The 25,760-nt window shown below is 38.0% G+C and overlaps 2 protein-coding genes across 2 annotated transcripts; both read right to left on the minus strand.

Moving 5' to 3' along the window:
* Positions 1-11,484: 11,484 nt before the first annotated feature.
* LOC145162172 (uncharacterized) lies at positions 11,485-12,039 on the minus strand. Its single transcript, XM_079081400.1, has one exon. It carries the CDS (start codon positions 12,037-12,039, stop codon positions 11,485-11,487), a length of 555 nt encoding a protein of 184 aa, XP_078937526.1.
* A 6,248-nt stretch (positions 12,040-18,287) lies between these two features.
* LOC145165119 (transcription factor MYBS3-like) lies at positions 18,288-20,361 on the minus strand. Its single transcript, XM_079083782.1, has 3 exons — positions 19,843-20,361; positions 19,193-19,401; positions 18,288-19,120 (listed from the first exon to the last, which is right to left on the minus strand). Exons 1-3 carry the CDS (start codon positions 20,144-20,146, stop codon positions 18,530-18,532), a joined length of 1,104 nt encoding a protein of 367 aa, XP_078939908.1. The 5' UTR covers positions 20,147-20,361; the 3' UTR covers positions 18,288-18,529.
* Between the last annotated feature and the right edge of the window lie 5,399 nt (positions 20,362-25,760).

The following is a 25,760-nucleotide window of genomic DNA, read 5'->3' on the forward strand; positions in this document are numbered from 1 at the left end:
TGTGACTTTTACAGATGATTATAGTAGATATGGATATGTCGACCCAATCAAGCATAAGTCAGAGACTTTCGAAAGGTTTAAAGAGTTTAAACAGGAAGTCGAGAATCAATTGGGCAGGAACATTAAGATGCTTCGATCCGATCGTGGTGGTGAGTATCTTAGTACAGAGTTCCTCGACTATCTTAGGGAATGTGGGGTTGTCTCACAATTGACACCTCCCAGGACACCACAATTGAATGGTGTAGCTGAGAGGCGTAATCAAACCTTGTTGGACATGGTTCGTTCCATGATGAGTCGAGCTTCGCTACCAATCTCATTCTGGGGGTATGCCTTAGAGACTGCCGCCCATATCCTTAATCTGGTCCCTACAAAGAAGGTTGCCAAAACACCTCACGAGATGTGTACTGGAAAAGTTCCTAGTCTAGCCCATATCAAGATTTGGGGTTGCGAAGCTTTCGTGAGACGCGAGACTCACGACAAGCTTGAACCTCGAAGTGAGAGGTGTATTTTCATCGGCTACCCACAAAAATCCTTTGGTTACTTCTTCTACAGACCCAGTGAGAATGTGGTCTTTGTAGCAAGGAGGGGTGTCTTTCGAGAAAGAGAGTTCATAAGCCAAGGAAACAGTGGGAGGCAAATTGACCTTGAAGAACTTCAAGAGTCAAGTAGTGAAGGAACCTCAAACCCCAGCAGTCAACCTGAGGAGGAAACTCCTGTTGATCCAATTGACAAGTCTGTACCTCTGAGGCGTTCCACAAGGGTTAGGAATGCACATGAGCACTACTATGGTTTCCATATTACTGCGGAAGGTGAGACACTTATCAGTGATAAGACATTGGTAAGTCTGGATGAACCTAACAGCTATGCGGAAGCCATGGCAGGCCCCGAGTCTGCCAAATAGAAAGAGGCAATGGACAGCGAGATACAGTCCATGTATGACAATCAAGTTTGGAACTTAGTTGGCAATGTACCAGGTCGTAAGACAGTTGGGTGCAAGTGGATCTTCAAGAAGAAGACCGACATGGATGGTAATATACACACTTATAAGGCGCGACTGGTTGCAAAGGGCTTTTCTCAAACTCCAGGAGTTGATTATGATGAGACCTTTTCACCAGTAGCCAAGATTAAGTCTATTAGGGTATTGTTAGCCAGTGCTGCATTTCATGACTATGAAATATGGCAAATGGATGTCAAAACTGCTTTCCTTAATGGAAAGTTGGCTGAGGATGTTCACATGTGTCAGCCAGAGGGTTTTGTCAGTACAGAATACCCTAATAGAGTGTGTAAGCTTGAGAAATCCATTTATGGATTAAAGCAAGCACCTCGCAGATGGAATCTTTGCTTTGATGAGAAAGTCAAAGAGTTTAGCTTTTCGAGGAGTGAAGATGAATCTTGTGTATATGTCAAGGCTAGTGGGAGTATAGTTAGCTTTTTGATATTGTATGTGGATGACATACTACTCATAGGAAATGACATCCCAACTCTAAAGGAAGTGAAGTCCTGGCTTGGGAAGTGTTTCGCTATGAAGGACCTTGGAGAAGCTGCCTATATCCTAGGGATAAGGATTCTGAGAGACCGGAGTAAAAGACTAATTAGACTTAGTCAAAGTACATACTTAGATAAGATGCTGAAGAGGTTCAGCATGCAAGATTCCAAGAAAGGAGAGTTACCCATCCAGAGTAACGTTAGATTGAGTAAGACTCAGAGCCCGAGTACCGAGGTTGAGATAGCAGAAATGAGTCGAGTACCTTATGCTTCTGCAGTAGGCTCGATCATGTATGCTATGACCTGCACTAGGGATGATAATTTGTCCCGAAAACCCGAACCGAACCGAGAACCGAACCGAACCGAACCGGATTATACCCGAATAAGCAATTCGATTCGGTTTTCGGGTATCTATATAAGGCTTATTCGGGTTTCGGGTTATTCAGTCCGGGTTACCCGAATAAGGGCTTATTTGGTCCAAAAGGACCGAACCGAATATGAAAAGTCACGTTTTTTCCCCTTGCACAATTGCTTAATCGGTCTTGTGTTCTATCGATCGTTACCCAAAATACCCACGTAATACACCAAAAAAAATCAACGAAATCGATTGAGAGTAGCGTATTACACCAAATCGACGACATTACCCTATTGTATCCCATATGGTAAAAGGTATAACTTTATTATTTGTATACTTTTTTTTATAATTATATTTTAACATTTTCTATGTTTATGTTGATAGATATTTTGGGACTGCAAATCTCTACCGTGGCGTCAGAGGCGGCGTTTAGTACAAGCTGGCATATATTGGATCCATATCGAACAAATTTGTCTGCAAATATAGTAGAGGCTTTGGTTTGCACTCACGATTGGGTAAAGAAATCAAGAAAGCCAATTGTGGACAACATTGATGAAATTTTGAAAGACGATGGGGTCACGAAAGCTTTAGAAGAGGTGATAAAGAACGAAGATGGAAAGGGAAAACAACCAATTAATATTCCCGAAAAGTTAATTTGTGTTTGAAAAATATTATTTTGGATATGGATAAAAACTTAAGATTCATATTTTAATTTGGGTGTGGAATGTTTAATGTTTAACTTATATACTTATAGATAGATTTTGTGGTGTTTTGGATGTTTAATGTTTAGTGTTTAATATGTTGCTTAATAACTATATCTTAAGATTGTGGTGGTTGGATTTTACATTTTATATATCAAGAATAGTTAATCCGTGTTATTCGTGTTTATCATAAGCTACAAAATTCATACAAAATACAATATTTATAATCAAATTGTAAATGTTATTCGGGTTATTTGGGTTATTTGGGTTATTCGGGTTATTCGGCTCCTTAATCATCTTGTACATGTTATTTGGGTTATTCGGGCCGGAACCGAACCGAACCGAATAATACCCGAACCGAACCGAACCCGTATTGCTTATTTGGTTCGGTTTTCGGTTCATACAATTACCCTTATTCGGTTTTCGGTTTATTCGGGTTCGGGTCGGTTCGGTTCGGCTCCGACCCGAATAACATCCCTAACGTGCACTCATCCTGATGTAGCCTTTGCTTTGAGCATGGTTAGCAGGTATCAGGGGAACCCTGGTAAGGCTCACTGGACTGCGGTAAATAACATTCTCAAGTACCCTTGGTGGGAGTGATGACTTGAGAGTTATAGGGTATAGTGATGCTAGCTTCCAGACTGATAGGGATAATTTCCGCTCTCAGTCGGGCTGGGTCTTTACCTTAACCGGAGGAGCAATATCTTGGAAAAGTTCCAAGCAGGAGACAGTGGCTGATTCAACTTGCGAATCAGAGTATATAGCGGCAAGCAAGGCAGCAAAGGAGGCGATATGGCTAAAGAACTTCATTGGAGACCTTGGAGTTGTACCAGCTATAAAGGAGCCCATAGATATTTTCTGTGATAGTGAAAGTGTTGTTGCCTTAGCAAAGGAACCAAGGGATCACGGGAGATCCAGACACATTGACAGAAAATACCATTTCATTAGACATTGTATAGAAGAAGGACTCCTCGTGGTAAAGAGGGTATCATCGAATGAGAACCAGGCAGATCCCCTCACGAAGAGACTGGGTAGGGTTAAGCATCTCCAGCACGCAAGGAGCATAGGGCTGAAGGATGATATTAGTTTTAGTAGTTAGATAATTTTCGAAATTTGTAAAGTGTAATTGACATTTGATGATGAATAAAAGTTGTGTTTATTTATGAGTAAAGTGTTGCTAACTTTTGTCAATCGTTTACTATTATTTCTTTTGCATGTTTTGATTTCCAGAATATTTATGTTGTGTTTTACATATTATTCAAATTATCCACAGTCAGTCATATGTTGGAAGTAGATATGAATTAAGACTGTCATGAGTTGGTTGTAGAGGTCTAAGATGTTGGACATGGCCTCAACACTCATGAGTGCTCATAAGTTCTGAGTATTGGATTCAACCCACGCTCGCTGGTATCACTTCTTGAAATTTATCTCGAGTGATCGCGAGACGGTAATATCATATAAGTCTTCAAACCTAGAGATATGACTTGTTGACTATGAGTTGGTTATGCATTGATCGTGCGAAAACGCATTGGTAACTCGATGTTATAAAACGTGCCATTGTGTGTGATTTAACAAGTAGTAGAACAAGCATATGAGTCGAATTTTATCTGTTCCTTCTTGGATTAGAAGTGATATCTGGGCCCCTCGATGATTTTGTTTCGACCTATGTACCGGGCCCGGTCAGAACTAAGTTGATGTGTTCAATTAAGTTCTATGTCAAACAAATCGGAAATCTGGAAACAAACTGCTGGACAAAAGTAAGACATTGTTCCATGTATTTGTCCGGCTGATATCTAGAACAGAGGATTATATGATCACTTATCTTAAATGGCGTATCATCATCTTCTCAGTTCCGAGAAACCTTGAAAAGAGCTACGATTGTTGATCGGTTCCTGAAGTCATACTTGCAGTTATAGTTATTAGACTTATCCAAGTGGGAGACTGTTGGATAAGGTGTCTAAGTCCATAACTATTTCTGGTATGTACTTGACCCCACCCGGCATGGTCCATTTGGGTTGCATGGCATCATGCATTTGGATAGACTTAATGAGAGAAATAACATTTGTGGTTTATTAATATATTATAAGTTCATATATATTAATAGTATTATTTAATTAGTATTGATCAAGAATTAATTTGGAATTAATTAAGTGATCAAAAGATGACTAATTAAATATATGGGTTGATTATGTAAATCATCCATAACTTGTATAGTGGGCTAAAAGGCTCCATGGATTATCAAGTTGGGTTAAACCCATTGGATGCTCCATGGAGGCTCCATGGGAGTTACAAACCCATGGGTCATGGAAATAAAGAGTCATGTCACATTAGGGTTTACATGGTGTAACCCTAGATGTGACACACTATATAAAGACTATGTTACTCATAAAAATTGGTTACACTAAGAACAAGTGAGGGCAAGCCAATTTTACAAGTGTTTTATATTCTCTAAAGTCATTCCAAAGCATTTGGTGTTGTGTGAAGCATTTGAGGCATCACACTTGGGGTGTTAGGCTCTCAAGGTTTTCAAGGAATCATAACAACTACAAGGTATGTAATTCTAGCCATCTTTTATGATTAAAGTTCCCCATGTATGCTAGATAGGTTTACGAACCTTGGAAAAAGTATTTTGCATATATTTTAGACAAACATAGATCCAAGGTTTTCTAGGGTTGCATGTACACTTAGGAGTGTTAGAATGCTCAAAACCCATCACCAATAAGGCCTAATGTGACCTAAAAGCCCAACCAATGGACTAATGGGCTAGTATTGCGTTGGAAAACCCTAATTAGGGTTTAGAAAATCCTAAGGGCATAAAACCCTAATTGTGGGAATCGTTTGGGACACATACGGGAATTAATTATTAAACCTAAATAATAATTAATAATCATTGGCAAACTATCTTAAGGAAATAATGGACTCAATGGATTAAGTCCTTAATGGGTTAAGTAAGAAACACTTAACCCTAATCATCATTTCATGTGAAAGCCCTAATCTCACTTGGGCCTTGTTTTGGGCCTTCCCAGTGGGCTTTGGCGATGGGACTATTGATGGGCTATCCAAGAACAAGTTAATGGACCAAAATAAGTAGATGGGCTTTAGGATAAGGCCCATGTAAGGACTTGGGCCCAATTTGGAAAATTGGGCCATAGATGGGCCATAACTAGACCTTCATGATTATGAGAGATTGGGCCATTAGTATGCCAAGTGTTTGGACCAGGAGAGATGGTGGGGCCTAAGGGGTAAGGCCATATGAAGGGATGGGCCCAATTGTGAAAATTGGGCCATGTGTTGGGCTTTGGCCTATTACTTGATTATTGGGTTTTGTAGTGTGAGTTGGACTTTGGGCTTGGAACCCAATTATTAATTGGGTGTTGTTTGATGTTGACAGTTCGGGAATTTATCAACCAGCAGCTGGGTTTTATCCGCGAGACTTTAGCAGTGTCAGGTGAGTTATCCTCACTATACTAAGGGGTCTAAGGCACCAAGGCCGGCCCATTGGATTTGATATCTTAGTAGTTATTGATATGTTGAGTTTGAGTTACTGATGTATGCCAGTTGATATGCTAGTCTGGTAGATCTGTAGGACTACCTGTGATACTGATTGATTATCTGTATGTGCATTTATCTGTTACATGTCGACATGTTATGTAGGATGGGTTGAGGTTGTATTGCTCCGTGCGGTAGCCAACAAACCCTAGAGTATTCCATATATGAGCTGAGGGCCAGGCAAGGCATTCCAGACTCATACTGAGGACTCGGGAGCATTCCAGATACAAGCTGAGGGCCCGGTAGGCATTCCAGACTCGTACTGAGGGCTCGAGAGCATTCCAGATACGAGATGAGGACCCGGTAGGTATTCCAGACTCGTACTGAGGGCTCGGTGGCAATCCAGATGTGACCTGCAGGCCCGAAAGGCAATCCAGACTCACACTGTGGGCCCAGGGGTATTCCATTCTGCAAAGTTGTGGACCCGTTACGTGCTGTTATTTGTTCATGTGTTATTGGATTGTATGTGTATCGGTATTTTGGGGGTAACTTACTAAGCTTTCGGGCTTACAGTTTCAGTTTATTGTTTCAGGTACATCAGGAGATCGTGGCAAGGTAAAGGCGTGATCGTACAGCTCCTCACCTTTTATGATTTTGTTTCTAGGATACTCTGATATGATACATTTTGAAAACAAGTTTGTAATAGTTACTGAATTTGAAATGTTTTTAAAAGTTTAAATTGGCTTGAATTTTTGGGTGTTACAAGTTGGTATCAGAGCCTTGGTTTGAGTAAATTGGAGGAACATTCGTGTGAATCCAGTCTCAAATCAAGGAAAGATTTTCAAAATGGTTTTAAATGGTTTTCAAAATAAGTAAAGGAGGATGCAGGGTGTACGATCAGCCGGAGCCAATAAGTAGACCCCAAAATACCATACAAGTTATTTGATTATGTGATATGTTAGAACAGCATGCTAGTACTAGGCTAGGGATCTTCAGGAATTGCCTGATTACATGATGCCTGCTAGCCTAGGGTTTCCTTATATGAGATTGACATCATTATTGTAGTTGATTAGTGTATGCATCATGGTTATGCATAATTAAGATCTTATAGCCTGAGAATGTTTGATTTGGCCTTATGTTGTCTTCTTGTTTGATTAGGAGCTTAGGGTAGGATTGTATATTTAAAAGTCTATGGGTTCCAGCGTTATATATGACTAGCATACACTTGTGCTGCAGGGTTGGTGGAAGTTTCATGGATGGGTGGATTGTGTGAGACTGGTAGGTCAGTTGTGAGACAGTTAGCCTTCCTCTAGGAGTGAGGATTGAGCGCTTTCCAGGTTATGTATACAGTTAGGGTGTTGTGGTGATACTTGAAACAAATATGGGTAGGTGTGGAAGGTAGTATGGGCCCGTACTACTGAAAGCACAGGACTCATACGCGTATCAAGGAAGTCACAACCCCTAGGGTTGGTTGGGAGTAGGTTCCCTGTCGTTATATGGGCTATCAGAGATCTTTCTGGTGTATTACTAGAATGGTGGTTACGAGACGTCTTGAGACCGGATCCAGGTCAGGATCGAGAGCTGGCAGCCAGGATAGGCCAGTATTGTCATAGGGCCGTATTAGTGAGATCATCCGGGAGGAGGTGATCGGGGTTGTCCGGGAACATTTTCCGGAGAAGTTTTCGGTCTATTACGACCACCTTGGTTGATCATTTCGACGAGCGCTATACAGCTAGTGCCGAGACGATTGTCGTGGCAGCTACAGCAGCTGTAACAATGGCAGGGGAAAGAGTTGGTCGAGCTTTCCAGTACCGGGACTTGTTACTGGGACATATTTTGATGAACAGAGGGCTGCAGTTACTTGGGATCAGGGAGATTTTCCGTACTAGTTACATTCTGCGGGTTGAGCGGGAGAGTCTAGCACATGAGTGTCTAGATTTGAGGTTTCGGGGGTTTTGCTCGAGGACGGAATGCGAGTCATAGGAACTCCGGAAAGAAGTGGTGATTATGTTCAGCTGGGGTTTTGCAGCTGGAAGTAGAATGGTTAATTGATGGATATGAATGTCGTTTTCCAGGGCAAGGATTGTGCCCTTTCAGCTTTTCGAGCTCGAAGGATTGAGCAGGTTTGTGGTCCAGGATCAGGTTGTGTTCCAGCTCAGGTCAGTTAGTCGTAGGGGTTGGCGACAGTATTGCAGTGTTGGTAAGTGCAGGTGGGTCGATGTGGCATGAGTATCTTATGAGGCATACGTGATTACCATTCCGACCTGTAGGGGCTAAGATCGGAATTGCCTTGGATCTCGTGTATCGGGCGGTAAGGATTGATTGTGCGATCTATTGAACTCTCAAGATTAGAGACTAAGTTCTGGGAGTAGTTTATAGCCGATTAGGGCAGAGGTTGCCTGAGTTACTGCAGTTCAGCTATGGACGATTGAGCTGGTAAGTGAGTCAGGGTGCGAGACCCTGAATGATATGATTTCTAGAGCAAGAGATTTGTTTGGAGCACTTGGGAAGGAGGGTATTATGAGGGAGGTTACTGACAGAGTCCCATAGGATGGTTATTCGACTTTGTCAGGATTCAGTGGTGTTAGTAATCGTTATTGATTGGCGTACGAGAGCGCCAAGGGAAATAGCTGGTTGCTGAAGTATTAGTAGAGCATCTACCTTTGGACTTCGAGATTTGGGTGTGGGATCATTCAAGCATCAAGGATTGCCAGCTAAGTTATGTTGGGCTTCACACCAGTGGGTGGTGGTTAGTGTTCTAAGTGGGGGAGAATTGGCAATTCTCAGGTTGAGCATCAGCCATTGAAGGTTTTGTCTGTTGCTGCTCAGATTATGGTTTCCAGAATGGTCGGACAGGCATTAAGTGGTGAACCCTCAGGGAGCAGGAATTCTCCGAATGGGGTTCAAGAGGCGAAAGTTGCGAAGCTAGGAGCGTGCCACCCATTCCCTTATGCAGTGTGTTTATGTTCCCTAAGTCTTTGGGGTATGTTACTCCCCAATGGTGAAATAGAATTTTGATTTGTATTAGACTCGTGTTGTGGTAACCTTCGGGATAATTGTGGAAGTCTTCTCGGGCTAGTTTTGTATTGGTAGTTAGTACAAGCTTATGAGTCGAAGTTTATCTATTCCTTTTAGTCCTTGGAGGATAAAAAGCGATATCTTGGGCCCCTCGATGATTTTGTTTGACGTATGTGTCGGGCCCGGTCAGAACTCAGTTGATGTGTTCGATTAAGTTCTATGTCAAACAAATTGGAAATCAAGAAACAAACTGTTGGACAATAAGTATAACGTTGTTCCATGTATTTTTCCGGCTGATATCTTGAGAACAAAGGATTATACGATCCCTTATCTAAAATGGCGCATCACAGTTCGACAAAGGCTTTTAAGAGCTACGATTGATATTCGGTGTTTTAGGTCGTACTTGCAGTTATAGTTATTAGACTTATCCAAGTGGGAGACTGTTGGATAATGTGTCTAAGTCCATAACTATATTTGGTATGTACTTGATCCGAGAGTAGCATGGTCCATTTGGGTTGCATTTCACCAGAACAATTTGTAAAGATGGACTTTTGAGAAGAGGTGATTTATGATTTATTAATATATTATAAGTTCTAATATATTAATATGAAATCATATTATTTAATTAATATTGGTCAGGAATTAATTTGGAATTAATTCAGTGATCAAAAGAGACTAATTAAATGTAAGGGGTTGATTTGGTAAATCAATGATTCTTATAGTGTGGGCCAATGGTTATTTAGGTTGGGCTAAACCAACATGGTAGTCCATGGATAGTCCATGGAGGTTTAACCCATGGAGCCTAAGTAAGATGAAATGTCATGCACATTAGGTTTTACATGGATGTAACCCTAATCCTTGCCACACTATAAAAGGAGTCCCTTAGCTCATGAAATCGGCCACTAGTGATCTGTGGAAGAGAATAGCTGATTTTGTGTGCAAGTAATCTTCTCGAAAGTCCTCCATTGTTGGCGGTGTTTTGTGAAGCATTTGAGGAATCACATTTGGGGTGCTAGGCTCTTAAAGGTCCAAGTTAACAAGCTACAAGAAAAGGTATGTCATCTAACTAGTTTTGTTATACAAGTACCCATGCTTTGTATGCTAGTTAGGATAATGCTTTGGAAAATCAAATTGCATGTATAATTAGAGAAAACATAGATCCAAAGCATTTAGGGTTGTATGTGCACCTTAAGGTTGTTAGAGTGCTCAAATCCCATCAGAATTAGTATGGAATGCATATAATTATATCACATATATACCTGAGGTGTCAACCTAGTTGGCCTTGTTTTTCTAAACCTCCTGTAGATACTTGGGATAGTTGTGTATATAGTGTCCCTTTTCATTGCAGTGAAAGCAATCAAAGTTAGTATCATGTTTGTGCTTAGGAGTTAGGAGTTGGGTAGGTAGCAGGAGGCTTCCCTTGACCCTTTCCTTCGCCCTTGCCATTCTTGGCAGCTTTTCCTTTCCCCGTACCGGTAGCATTACCGGTTTTCTTCTTGGAGATTTTATTGGATTAGGTGTCTAAGCCAATAACTAAATTGGTATATACTTGAATTATTAACAAAGTCCTTTTGGGTTGGCCTCAAACCTGAAAATTGAATGGGATAACTTTTAGAGAGAGAGACTGATTTATTGATTTATTATATAATTAATAAATAGAAATAAATGATTTATTAATATAGTATAAGAATAATATATTAATTAGAAATAGTATTATTGAATTAAGAATTAATCAGAAATTAATTAGAATTAATTTTGGGATTAATTGGATTAATTAATAGTGCAAGGACCTAAGCTGTAATTGCTCAATAGTTGAGTAAAAGGCATTCCAGAACCTTCCTTTTGATGGACGGTTTTAAGGATTCTAATAGGGTTCTAGAATGTGCCTTGGAGATAATTAGGAAACCAGATAATTCCCTGATTTAAGATATTGTTATTTTAATCAAGTAAGGGTTATCAAGGATTCCTAATGCATGTATAAAAAGTACCTTAGGGTTAGAAATTTTGGCCACTCCTTCTGATCAAGAGATAGCCAAAATTCACCTCTCATCCTCTCTCCTAAAAGTCTCCTAGTTGCTAGGGTTTGGGTGTGAACCATTAGAGGCACGAGATTTCTGGTGCTAGCTTCCAATAGTTTTCTAGAATGATTGTTTGATTGTTTACTACAACAATCAAAAGGTATGTAATTTTCTATGAATTTCGAAATTACCTAGGTTTATAGGGTTCATGTTGTTCAATAGAATGTTACTTCATTAGTTTTATGACTAGATCTAATAGGTTGCATGTACCCTTAAGTGTATAAGGATTTATTCGCGTTATTGCATGTAAAACCCATCAGATTTAACCCTCGTGAATCATCATCACTTGATTCCCTGATTTCTTGATGTTTTCCTTGGCATTCTTGAGCATTGAATGAAGCTAATTAATGCTCATCTCTCAGTCATTCATTGTGAAGTTCAACACAAATTGGTTGAATGAATTAGCCAATGAGGCTAGAATCGCATAGGTCGCTAGCTCATCCCCAAAAGGGAATCTGGGGCGAACAAGCTGCTTAGTGTAATCTTTCATTTTGAGTACATGTGCACTCACATAAGATCCCTTGGTTATTTTGCAACCAATGAAATCATTCAAGGTCTCAAACCTTTCTTGCTTAGCCTGAACTTGAAACATGATTCTAATTTTCTCAATCATGTCAAATGCTTCATGGAAGTCAAAAGTTTTCTGAAGGTCAGAAGTCATTGTTTCAAGCACGATGCAAGCCACTTCGGTTGAATCATTTACATGTTTCGCCCGAGCATCTTTCAATGCATTGGCAGCATTTTGAGGAAGCTCTTCTGGGATAGGTTCATCAAGGACATAGTCCTTTTTCTTAAGTTTGAGGACAATCCTAAGTTCCCTAAACCAAGCAAGAAAGTTGGGTCCGCTTAGTTTTTCTTTTTCGAGGATGGATCGGATGGTAAGTGATGAGGTGGTTATAGTTGGGGTAGTCATTTACCAAATAATAAGATTCATTTTAATATCTTTGATATAGTTTCCTTTTAAAATTAATTACCCTTTAAATTAAATTTGAAAAGCTAAGATCCATATCACCCAAAATAACCTGAGGTGGTGACCCACAACACAAGTGATTTTATTGATCGGTAGGTTGCAATAAACAATTACAACTCTTATGTAATTCTTAGATTAATGGGATGCAAAAAAAATTCCTTGTTTTTTAATAGAATGTTCATCCCATCTATGCATCAAGACTCTTATACTTAGGTGACCTTTATCACATAAGAATTTGATCAAATCATCCATTTAAAAAACTTGTGAATTATATTTCACAAATGGTTAGGTGACTTTTATCTCATAAGTACATATAAAACACCTAGACCATTTTTGACAATCCAAATAGATAAGGTGAGCCAAAATCCACAAGAATTGCACACAGAATGCTAAGTGATTTTTAAGTCGATTACACATATTTGAAGTCTTGGAAAAGGACTTTTATAAATGTTTTATTATTCTAGCATTTCAAAACATTTTGTATCATAAATATTTCATGCATGAAATATTTCATGGTACATTTTATAGTGTTCCAAAATTTATAAAGTTGAATTTATTTTATATCCAATTTTACCGGTTAAAATTTATATTCAATTTTAATTCGATGCTATAACGATTGGAACCGGTTTTTAACTTTTAATAAAAATTCATTTTATTATAGAGTTATGGAGTTTAGATTAAGTTTAAAAAAATATTTTAAACCTTTTTAAATCTTTAAAAGTTTGGCTATTTAAGAGTTCTAAAAATAAAACTCTTTTTAGTAAAACAAACTCAATTTTTGACATCTTATATTGGAAAAAAAATTAAAATTCTAAACCCCAACTTGATGTTTTTTTTTTTTTGTCAAAATGTTTTTTAACATGGAAAAAACATTTACATACATACAACATTTTATAGCAACCAAAAACAAACATCACAAACATGCATGTAAAATGTATATACAAAGCCATTTTCTAGTAATATTTATTGTGAGCTATCACAACAAATATTAAGTCATTTCCTAAAGGACTTATTAGGACACTTTAAGGTCTTCAAAAACTCCAAGTCTTCATAAGATCTTCATGTTTCATCTTGTTACATTTTTAAAAAGGGAGATGATATTGCGATGAAATTTTTTTATTCTTCCACTAAAAAATAAAGATTTACAACTATGCCCCTGTTTGCTTAAAAGATAGCAACCATATTTTGCTTCAAAAGAGGCACACCAGGTTCTTACCACGCCGATCATACGATGCCAATTTTGTTATAAAGAAGTATAAACCGGAATCATTACAGGCATGTTCCATGGATATGATATATGGCTTTAAAGGGTAACAAATTCGTAACGGAAAACAACAAATGGATAGACAGATAGCTACAGTGGCCAGCATATTGGAATTTCATCATGTCAAGGTTACAATCAATCTGCTCTCGACACCATCTCTATGTTCAAGGACATTGGTTCCAATATGGGAGTTTTATTCGGTCTGCTCTTCCATGGCATTATTGAGAACAAAATAAGAGCACGTCCCTAATAGTCTCGCCTCTTTTCAGTTAGGAAATTCCTCAGTTTGAGCAAAAGTCTTCCAAGAAGGAGTTTCTAAACTCAATTCCATTATTACTACGTAATTCCCTGACTTTATGATCATAGAGAACTTCCCATGCTTAATGATAGAAATGATTTCATCAACGGCATGACTCTTCTTTCTTAAAAAGACTACCCATATAAATCTTAAAAACCCGTCCACAATAACGAGAGTATACTTCTTCCCAGCTCTTGACTTAATCGGGACCGGTCCAAAAAGATCCATATGGAGGAGATAAAGTGGTTTGATGATGGAGGAACAGGACTTTGGCTTGAAAGATGACTTGGCTTTCTTCCCCTTTTCACACGCTGAGCATAGCTTATCTTTGACAAATTGTATCTTAGGAATTCCTCTTACAAGCTGATTCCCCAAAATCTTTGATATGTTCTTGAAATTCAAATGAGATAACCTCTTGTGCCACAACTAATTTAGATGAGACTGAGTACGAGAGAAGAAGCAGCGACGAAGAGATTTGTCAGTAGAGAACATATCCAAGACATAAATGTCATTCTGTCGATTTGCAGTCAGAACTGCGACATTTTTTTGATCAACAACCTTTTTTTTCTCTCTTGTTAAAGTGAACTTCATTGTTAGCATCACACACTTGGCTGATTAAAATGAGATTGTGTTGAAGACCTTTTACGTAAGAAACATTCTTGAATACAACAGAATTGCTTGATGGTTCCATATCCCTTTGTAGCTCCCTTGCCATTATCTCTATATGTAATAGTAGGACCATCCTTCTTTATGAAATCTTCTAGAAGAGACTTGAATCCAGTCATATGTCTTAAGCAGCCGCTATCTAGATAACAAATATGTTCTTTACCATGAAACTAAAATATATAGTTAATATACACTGACCCATCTTGCAATGTCATTAGGGAGACAGTTTAAAGAGTTTCCCTTTTTTATCCACTTATCATTTCGAATCATGATGTTGTTAGCGCGAATGGATTTCTTTTCAAAAGTACACTCGCTGACTTTGTGAGAAGCATCACCACATCGATAACAAACCTTGATTCCAGGATTCTTTCATTTAACATTAGATTTTGATTTCTTTTCAACTGTTGTACCCAAAGAACTTTGATTATTTTATTTGAGAGTTCTTGTTTTAGTTCTGGAACAAGGAATGTCATTGATGATATGCTCAGATAATACCTTGTCATGAGGCTCATGAGACATTGAAGAGTCATCTGAAATAGAAGACTTTGATTGATCTTCAGGTTCAGAGTTGCTGAGGGAGCACTAAGGAAAAATGCTAAGAATTTCGTTTACCGAATGAACTTCACCATTAGATATAGAAAATTTCAGCAAAATCTTAGTGGAGGGTAGAACATACTCATGATGAGAAGGTTGGCAGGAAGGATGAAGAGCAGATAATTGAGAAACATATTTGGTGTTACCATTAGAGTCAGTGGAGCAATGAGTATCAATTAAATTTTGATTTATAAAATAAGTACGTACAAATCTACTCTTAAAGTCTTTTTCTAAACAATCAACATTATAAAATGTTTGTTTAGTCTCAACACTTTTCGTTAAGGAAACAACACTTTCTATATCGCCTCCAAGAATTTTCTCACACTGATCTGGAATCTGAGCATTAATAATTCTTGTGACATCATAATGAGAAGAAGCCCAGTTTCTTAAAATAAGTTGAATACGTCTAGCATGATCAACAGCCTTTTCTTTTTCAAAGTGAAGAAAGTTGTTGGTCAGTGATATAGAAGTGTTTTCCCTTTTTAAAAGAGAAAGAGATTTTTCAAAAAAAAGGAGAGTTTTTCATTGAGATGTTTAACTCAATTTTGAGATAATATCTTTCTTTGTTTGAAACAGATAAATCAAAACGTAAGAGATCAATTGTGTCATCTTTTTTGATGTTTTCAATAAAAGAGTAGTTACCAAGATTTTTTTACCTGATAAGCTGAGGATGCGTCCCATTCTGATTTAAGATTTGTAGCAGCTTGAGAAGGATCAGCGTCAAGAGTGCCAACGATGTCATTTTATGTGTCAACATGAGATTCAACGATCTGGGCCATGAGACACTTACTTATTGAAGCTTCATCACCTGAGAGGTTTTCCTTTTCAAAAGCAAATGATAGTGTAATCATCATCTCTTGAGCAGATGAGCAGTTTTGAACCAAATGATAGACAGAATAAGGAAGTGAGTTTCTAATAGTAATTCTCGCTTTTACATCGAGATTCAGGACCCTTTTCTTCTCCTTGTTGTATCCCAACACATATTTCTTCTTTCGCTTACTATCATATGCACCATCATTAGATGATTGATGCATAACGATGATGGGACCTTTATTGATATATCGAGCATGTCAAAGTCCATGATCTCGAGAGAATCCATGGCCTTTGATTTCCAAGAAGAGAAGTTGAGTTCATCAAACGGATGGATCTTTTTGCAAGCAATCGGTTTTGGATTGTAAGAGGTCGACATAATCACTTGAGTGTATCAAAAATCAAGAAGAGAAGGTTTGTATCGATCAGATACACTTCAAGTATAATAAACAAGAACAAAATAACTAAACAAATAATGAACAGAAAAAGCAAAGAACACAGAGGATTGACCAAATTGCTTTTCAGCAAGAAAGGGGTTGTTTTCACCAAGAAAACGGGTTGTCACAAAGACGCTCACATTAGGGTTTCACCATAATGTTATATATATATATATATATATATATATATATATATATATATATATATATATATATATACACACACACACACACTAATCTATACAAGCATATCCCTTGATTGAAGGGATTGTATCTAATCTATACTAAGAACCGATCTTGATCACAAAGATATCGGATCTGCTATCTATTCTATACATATCTGTATTATTTCCTAATATACAAAGATTACATAAGATAACTATCTACACGCTGGCGCTGATAAGGCTTGAGGCGCCGGCGTTGATGCTGATGCTGATGTTGGAGCTGGCAGTCATCGTATAGAGTGTTTGACTCAACAGATCATAAGGTGTAACCTTACACCAACTGGTTCATCCTTGAAGAAACAGGACAAAAAACTAGATCTAGAGACATAGAACAATAAAGGTTGGATCTTGAACACTTACAAATGTCCAAAATATAAGATAGAAGATGATGATGAGGCTTGCAATCTAGATTTATACACCAAGTATGTTTCCTTCTCCTTCAAAAAAAAAAAACAAAAGACCAATAAAAGCTCAATATCTTCAACAATGGAGGTTAGGGTTTTGTTGAAAAGGTTGGAGGCTAAAGAGGATGCCCTAAACCTTGAGTTCAGGGGCTTAAATATGGATAAAACCCTAAAAATTATGGGTTTGGGTTGAAACAGCCGTCACGTCGTGACACCCTTCATGTCACATCGTGGAGTCCATACGAGACACGCATTATTCACCTTGCATGCCACGCCGCGACACTCCATATGTCACATCATGACATGGTTTTCTTAAAAAACCATGTCTTTGACTCATTTACATCATCAACAGATCCATTCTTGAAAACGGGTGTTACATTGATATTGTTTTGTAACACTGAAAGCTGTAAACTTTGATAATGATTTAAAAGTTTTTTTTTCTATAAAAGCACATTTTTATTGATAATAAATGGTGTTTTAGAAGTACGATGTTACACATAATTCACAAAGTCATCTTCAATTTGGAAAATATTAAGCCAAACTCCTTTAGTAATTTTTTTAGCCATTGCATTTCCATCCACAAGACAGATTGTGAATAGCTTTTATACGCGTAAACCAAAGTGCATTACTCAAGGAGTTAAGAAGCACCAAACTCAAGTAGTTAAAACAACAAACTCCAAGACCACCTTATTTATTCAGCGGAGTCACAACAACCCAAGCTACCCAATTAATTTTATTCTCATTACTTCCTCCTAGAGAAATCTTCTTTTGATACTATCAAGCATGTGAATAACTTTTTGAGGAGGATGAAAAAGCACAAAATAATAGAGAGAACCCCTCCTTAAAACCGAGTTCACAAGAGTAAGACTGCCACCGAACAAAAGATTTCGCTTTCTAGTTACTTAACTTGGCATGAAATTTGTCCACAATCACATTCCAATTCTAGTAATCTTCATGCTAAGACCAAGATACATAAAAGGGAATGATGTCGATTCACGCTTTAAAATGCTAACAAGCCTAGCAACTTCCATGTTCCCGGTACCAACTCCATAAACCTTGCTTTTATGGATGTTCATTTTCAAAGCGGAAGCAAGGTAAAAACATCTAAGTAATCTTAATAAAATATATGTCAGACAATTCCCCAATGAACATAACATCCGCATACATAAGATGGGACAATGTATGGCCATTGTTGGGAAGAGAAACACCACAAAATTAATCTCGCAAGGGGGCTTCCATAGAAACAGTTATGCCACATTAATATACAATACAATAATAAAAAGGGGGAAATATTAGGGGAGAATTACACAAGGATAAAAGCTTGTTGTGGTTTGACACTTTCCAAAGAGCTAAATGGACGAAACAATACCCACCCGGCATAAATGCACAATTTGTTGGATCCGTGGCTTATAAATTTACGATTTAGCAATTATAGAATTACTTATGTTTTTTTTTTTTTTTTTATTGATACTGATTTAGTCCATAAATACGCTATAAACCAAAGCTTCATCTAAAACATATATCCATGCCCAACAGAAGGATACACATATAAGTCAAAGCTTTTCATCTAAAACCAACTACAAGCAGTACTACTACTGCGTTTCCTAACAATCAAGCTTTAATTACGTTATGAGGAGCTTTAGTTTCTGATTAATAAAACAACTACAAATGCAAAAGGTCCTGTATACCAAGAATTTGTCATCATCTTGTGAAGCTCAGAAGCATGTATATATAAATCACCCTCCTACAGTGCATGAATGAGGCGGCATGCTACCAGAACTTGTTCTTGGATTATTATTATTATTATTATTATTATTATTATTATTATTATTATCAGAAGAAGAAGAAGAAGAAGAGGCATGAAATGCAGACTGCCTACTTAAACTTCCCAGCAACTTCAATGAATTGGGCCCACCATGACCGATTGAGTCCCCTAAACTCAGTTTGGATAAACCTACAAGCTGATCCACATTGATGGGGGTCTTGGAGTGGACTGCTGTGGGTTTAAGAACCTGATGAGACTCTGTTTTAGCTGGTGCGGGCCCACCCCAAAAGGGAATAGCAACCGGTATGAACTCATAATAAGCTGGAAACATGGCAGCAGCAGGGTAACAGTACTGTGCCTCTTGCACTAAGTTCATACCCGGCTCCACAATGTTTGAGCTGCCTGAATCCATTGATTCACATTCATCGTCATCTTCTTCTTCTTCTTCTTCTTCTTCTTCCACTTCTTCTTTTTCCTCCACTGTAGGAACACACATTTTAGGGTTGTCCACAGATTGAGTCTCTACATCATGGGATTGGGAACCCATCATATTCATACCAGGCTGCACAAATTCAAGAAACCATATTACATCAATACATGTATGTATATGTAAATAAATGTATAAGATACATACATCATCCGGAACCATATCAAAGAGGCTAGACCGTCTTTTTCTTCTTGACATATTGGTTTGCCTGATAAAATATTTCTGTGCATGGCTTGCAACTTGAGTCGGTGTTCTTGAAATCACATAGTTTCTAGCAATCCCACGCCAATCACCTTTCCCCAGCTTCTGCAACCCCAGTAGAAACATCCTGTGTTCTTCCTCTGTCCAGGGAACACCTGCATCACCCACATCATTCATCATACATTCTCGCTACTATCTCTAACTTTCTATTTATGGCTCTAATGTTTCTAATTTACGAAATACAGTATATCACCAACAATTCAAACATCAACATCAGACTTATACTACATCCCTACAAATGCATTCCTCAAGTGAATATGAAATCCTATCAATACAAGATGAAGTGTTCTTTGATCCTTGTATATAAATGATTTTAATATTCAACGAAATGGATAGTAATTTTATATCATTCATCTGATACCCAATGTGATAACTAAAAGTTTTGATTTATATAGCAGATAATTATCTCACAATCATACGATAATGAAAATGAATCCAGGAAATTAATAAAGGTGAAGTTGACGAGGATGAAAACGAGCAAACCCCAGAAGATAATAATCAACTCTTGAATTATAAGGGAAAAAAAAAGCGCTGACCTTTTTTTCTTTCACGACCAGAAGATGACCCAGCAACGAAGTCTTCCGAGCCATAGCCGTCAGCAGCAGCGTTATGATCCGGTGTGTCTCCGGGAGAATCCAGGTCTGTGCCGCCGCCGCCGGATAGACTGTTGAAAGCACCGCCGCCGCTTCCGGATCCGGTGTAGTGGGTCAAGTTACCCATACTAGCACTTTTACGGATGGATCCATCCGTAATTCGAACTCCAAACAGCTTCAGACCTCTATTAGGACAGGTACGGGAGTTGTGGCCATTGTTACTGCAATGAGAGCAGCGCCTTGTCATGGCTCCGATTGGCTTTAGAGAAAGAAGTTGTAGTATATGATCCAAGGAAAACAAACGGGAAGGGAGAGATTAAGAAATGGGGGTGAAAAGTATGTATTTAGCTAGGGTTTTGTTAAATTTGATTTGGATTTTGGATTGATGTTTGTTGGGATTTTGTTTCTCTCTCTAGAAATGTGTATGGGGTGGATGAGAGAGGAAGTGTGGATATATAGACCGGAAGCAAGAACATGATCCATTTGAACAAGAAGTAGGCTTGTCGAAAAAACTCGAAACCGTTCTAACCATCCGACCCGTTCCGAATTCGGGTAGAATTGGTCGGGTAGAACGGGTAACGGGTATTAACATTTGAGTAATAGGTTAACCCGATAATAATATAGGTCGGGTTTTAGGTATGAATATTTATTTTCGGGTATACCCGAATACCCGAATTCGTTTTTTAAATAATACCAAATATACAATGTAGTCACGTACGCACACTTCAAATAAAACAAAATCCTTCGTTTCCTTCTTATGAACGACGGCTCGACAGTCGATGCAAACTTTCAAAGGCAATACGACGTTGAAGCTGAAGTCCTGAACCGTCATCACAATTCTCAATTTCTCACTATCACACAAAATGGAATTAAAAAAGTACATAACATATTATAATGATTTGTGTTGTTATTATATATGTACTTGTTAATTGTATGGAGTATTTTCCTACTCGGTTCTTTATTAAACCAACCAACATGTAAAAATAAAAAAATAAAAAAATAAAAAAAATTATCAATAAGTGTCATTTAAGAAATTTTCGGGTATACCCGATAATTACCCGACCCGACCTCAAACCCGAATACCCGAAACCCGAAAACCCGAATTACAATATAGGTCGGGTATCGGGTATTATTTTCTTAAGGAAATACCCGTTCTACCCGAAACCCAAAAATTTTACCCGTTCGACACCCCTAACAAGAAGTGCATTAGCCCCCATATTCTTCTTGTAAGTAACATATTGTGAAAATAAAATTGTATTTGCGCAAAATGATGTTATTTTCGTAAGAATTTATGTTATTTAATAAAAAGAATAACATTTACAAAATATAATATAGGAAAGGTAATTTTATGAGTTACCAAACTTTTTTTTTTTTTTGTCAATTATACATATAATTAATTCTCATAAGGCTTATAAACATCTTAGTAAGCCCATTTTAAAAAAATGACACCAATATTGGTAATCCTCCGTTTTGGTCCATGTATTTTCCATTTTTGCAGATTTAGTCACTACAAACAAAGGTTTTATATTTTGATAGGTTTAGTCCTTGCAACAAAGGTTTTATATTTAGACAAATTTAGTATCTACAACAAAGGTTTTGTATTTTGACATATTTAGTCCCTACAAAACCTTTTGACGGATTTAGTCCCTGCAACAAAGGTTATTGTAACACCCCAAAATCACAATAAAAAACTTCATTTTTAAATTAAAGAGAAATCATTGTTTTCAATCAAATCGAAGTAATAAAAACACAAGATCAAGTATAATCGTTCCAAAATCAATGTATCATAACATCTCCAAAACATATCACCAAAGGATGTGTACGAACACACATTTACTTTCCCTCGATCATCTGAAGTACATGAAACATAAAACTTAAATTGTAAGCCAAAGCTTAGTGAATTTTCCCAAAGTACCACACACAATCAAACAGATAACAACATGCATAGTATCAGCCTTCAGCCTGACCGCCTCGTAGGGGCTACAGCCTATTTGGACCGTTCTCCAGGCCTTCGGCCTGACTGGACCGCCTTGCAGGCCTCCAGTCTATCCGGACCACCCCGGGTATCTAGGTCTTCAACACAAAGCAGGATCGCCTCAAACAATCAACCATAACATATCGACATGTACAATAATAATCGATAATCAGCAACACAGGTAATCATACATATCTACCAATCTAACGCATACTCAATAAGCACAGGTAATCATACAGGTCTACCAATCTAACGCACACTCAACATAACATCAATCTAATATATCGGGATACATAATCCAGTGGGCCGACATTAGACCTGGCAAAACATGACACGACACGAAAACCCGACACGAAATTAGCGGGTTTGGGTCAGAGATTTCGACACGTTTATGTAAACAGGTTGACACGACACGACACGATTAAACGGGTAGGGTTAGGGTCAAGACTTTCAACTCGAAGATGACTCGAATATGACCCGTTTAATTATATATTATTTATTATAAATTTCATATTTTTATAAATATATTATATGTTATAGACTTATAGTAGGCCAAACTCAATAATCAGAAGTAATATTCAAATTTTCAAAGTTACTTAATTTTAGTCATCCTCACCACCTATCCCTTTTGCCCCCTAACTTTAACTCTTTTCATTTTTCCTTCTAAACTTACTATAAATTTTGTCAGTTCATCTCATAACTCCAGTGTTTCACTTTTTCCTTTTTGCCTCCACAACTCATACTTTCCAACCTTTAAAATATTTCAACCCGATATGACACAACATATTTACAAGGTCTAAACCTTAACCCGAAACCTGACACGAAACCGACACGAAAATAAACGGGTTGACACGACACGACACGATAATTAAACGGGTCGGGTTAGGGTCAAGGCCTTTCAACCCGTTTAATGTCTCGACACGACACGAACCCGACACGACACGACACGTTTGTCAGGTCTAGCCGGCATTGGTGCTTTCGACCTTCAAGTACAGTAAGGAAAACTCACCTCACAACCTGAAAGGTAGCAAAAATTAATGCTCCTCCAAATACCAACTCTATAGGTCACCTATACAACAAACAGTGACCTATACTCAAACTTCAGCTCAAAATACCCAAAATGTCCTTAAGTTACACTTGGTCAAAGTCAACGGTCAACAGTCAAAAGTCAAAGTCAACTCCAGTTGGTCGCCACGTCGAGGCCATCCCTAGCCACGTCGTGGCAGCAAAATGACAAAACAGTCGGCTCTAGCCAAGTCACCACGCCATGGCGACCTAAGGCCACACCGTGGGCATTGGTTCCGAACAACTTAATTGGTTAAGTCGTTTTCTTCGATTCTAAGAGCACCACAGCTCAGATATGGTCCATTCCATGGTCTAAATGAATAAAGTTTTCTACTTTATTCCTCAAGACCCCTCAATAAGTCAAGATCCCAAACCCTAACTCCTAAAGACAACTTAATGCATCAAGACTCTCATTAAGCACCCAATCCTTAAAGTTGCACCTCCAAAGTTTCCAGAATGACTTCATACTCCTAAAAAAACCCTAAAGATCGTGGCTTTATGGACATGCATGTCCAATGCATGTCCTTTCCATTTTAGGTCAAAAACTAGGGTTTAATTGATGGGTTTTGAGCATTATAACATCCCTAATGTGCACATACAACCCTAATGCTTTGGATCTAAGTTTTCTCTAGTTATACATGCAATTTTCATTTTCCAAAGCATGAAACCTAACTAGCATACAACAGTGATATTTGAAACATAAAACCGAGTTAGATGATTACCTATTTGTTGTAGCTTGTAGAACTTGTCCTTACAAGAGCTTAGCACCTCAAATGTGATGCCTCAAATAAGCCACAAAACACCAAGAACAAATGGAGGATTATGAGAGAGGTTTAGGAGGCACCAAAATCGTCTATACTCTTCTTAGAATACTTGTGTACCGATTTTAGTGGCTTAGGGGTTACATATATAGTGTAGAATTCCAAGGGTCACTTGTAAACCCTAATCCATTCACTTAGGCTTTTGATCCAATAATTCATTTGGACTAACAATTCATGGACTCTCACATAAGCTTAGTCCATCACTAATCAATCATGGATCATTAGCCCAAACTATATGTATCACTGATTTACATAATCAACCCCTGTTAATTTAATCAGTCTCTTTTGATCACTAAATTAATTCCAAATTAATTCTTGATCAATACCAATTAAATAATATGATTTCTCAACTAATATACTACTCTTATAATATATTAATAAATCATAAATAACCTCATTCTCAAATATCCTTCCTATCAAATTGCTCCGGTGAATGCAACCCAAATGGACTATGCTACTATCGAGTCAAGTACATACCAATTATAGTTATAGGCTTAGACACCTAGTCCAACAGTCTCCCACTTGGATAAGTCTAATACCTATAACTGTAAGTACCACTTCAAAAACTGATTAGCAATCGTAGCACTTAAAAGCCGCTGTCAACTCTAATCAATAACGCGTCATTTAGATAAGGGATCATATAATCCTCTGTTCTTCAAGATATTGTGTGGACAAAGACATGGAATAAAGTCATACTCATTGTCCAACAGTTTGTTTCCCGATTTCTGATTTGTTTGACATAGAACTTAATTGAACACATCAATTGAGTCTTGACCGGTCCCGGCACATAAGTCAAAACAAAATCATCCACGGGCCCAAGATATCGCTTTTATTCCTCTTAGGATAAAAGGAACAGATAAACTTCGACTTATATGCTTGTACTAATTACTTGTTAAATTATACACAACAACACATTTTATAACATCAAGTTACTGATGCGTTTACACACTATCAATATACTACCAACTCGTAATCAACAACTCATATATCTCGGTTTGAAGATTATATGATATTATCGTCTCACAATCACTCGTGATAAAATTCCATGAAGTGATTCATGTGAGTGTGGGTTTAATCCAATACTCAAATCTTATTTCAGGAGCACTCATGAACGTTGTATCAAACTTTTGCTATGTCTAAACACCTTAGACAATCTACAAGCCAATTCATGACAGTCTAACCTCATAGCCTACTTCCAAAGTATGATCGACTGTGGATGGTTTGAATAATCTTATTATTCTGGAAGTCAAAACATGCAAATTGAAACAATAGTAAACAATTGACACAAGATAATAACTTTACTCATAGATAAAACTCCTTTTATTCAATCATCAAATGTCAATTACATTTGATCTATTACAAGTTTCTAAACAACTATCTAATCACTAAAACTAATATCGTCCTTCAGCCCAATACTCCTAGCATGCTGCAAGTGCTTAACCCTACTCAGTCCCTTCGTAAGGGGATCTGCTGGGTTCTCCTCTGACGATACCCTCTTTACTACGAGGAGTCCTTCTTCTATCCGATGTCTTATGAAGTGATGTTTTCTGTCGATGTGCCTGGATCTGCCATGATCCCTTGGTTCCTTGGTTAAGGCGACCGTACTCTCGCTATCACAAAAAATCTCCATAGGCTCCTTTACAGTTTGTATAACTCCAAGGTCTTCGATGAAGTTCTTTAGCCATATTGCCTCCTTCGACGCTTCACTTGCTACTATATACTCTGATTCGCACGTTGAATCAGCTATAGTCTCCTGTTTGGATGTTTTCCAAGTTACTGCTCCTCTATTTAGGGTAAATACCTAACCCGACTGAGAGCGGAAATTATCTCTGTCCGTCTGAAAGCTGGCGTCACTATACCCTGTCACTCTCAAGTCATTACTCCCACCGAGGGTAAGGACCCAGTCCTTTATCCTTCGGAGGTACTTGAGAATGTTCTTTACCGCAGTCCAGTGAGCTCTACCAGGATTCCTTTGATATCTGCTGACCATGCTCAAAGAA

Source organism: Lactuca virosa, chromosome 3, assembly GCF_052849685.1.
Source record: "Lactuca virosa cultivar CGN04683 chromosome 3, Lactuca_virosa_CGN04683_v6, whole genome shotgun sequence".
Classification (NCBI taxonomy): domain Eukaryota; kingdom Viridiplantae; phylum Streptophyta; class Magnoliopsida; order Asterales; family Asteraceae; genus Lactuca; species Lactuca virosa.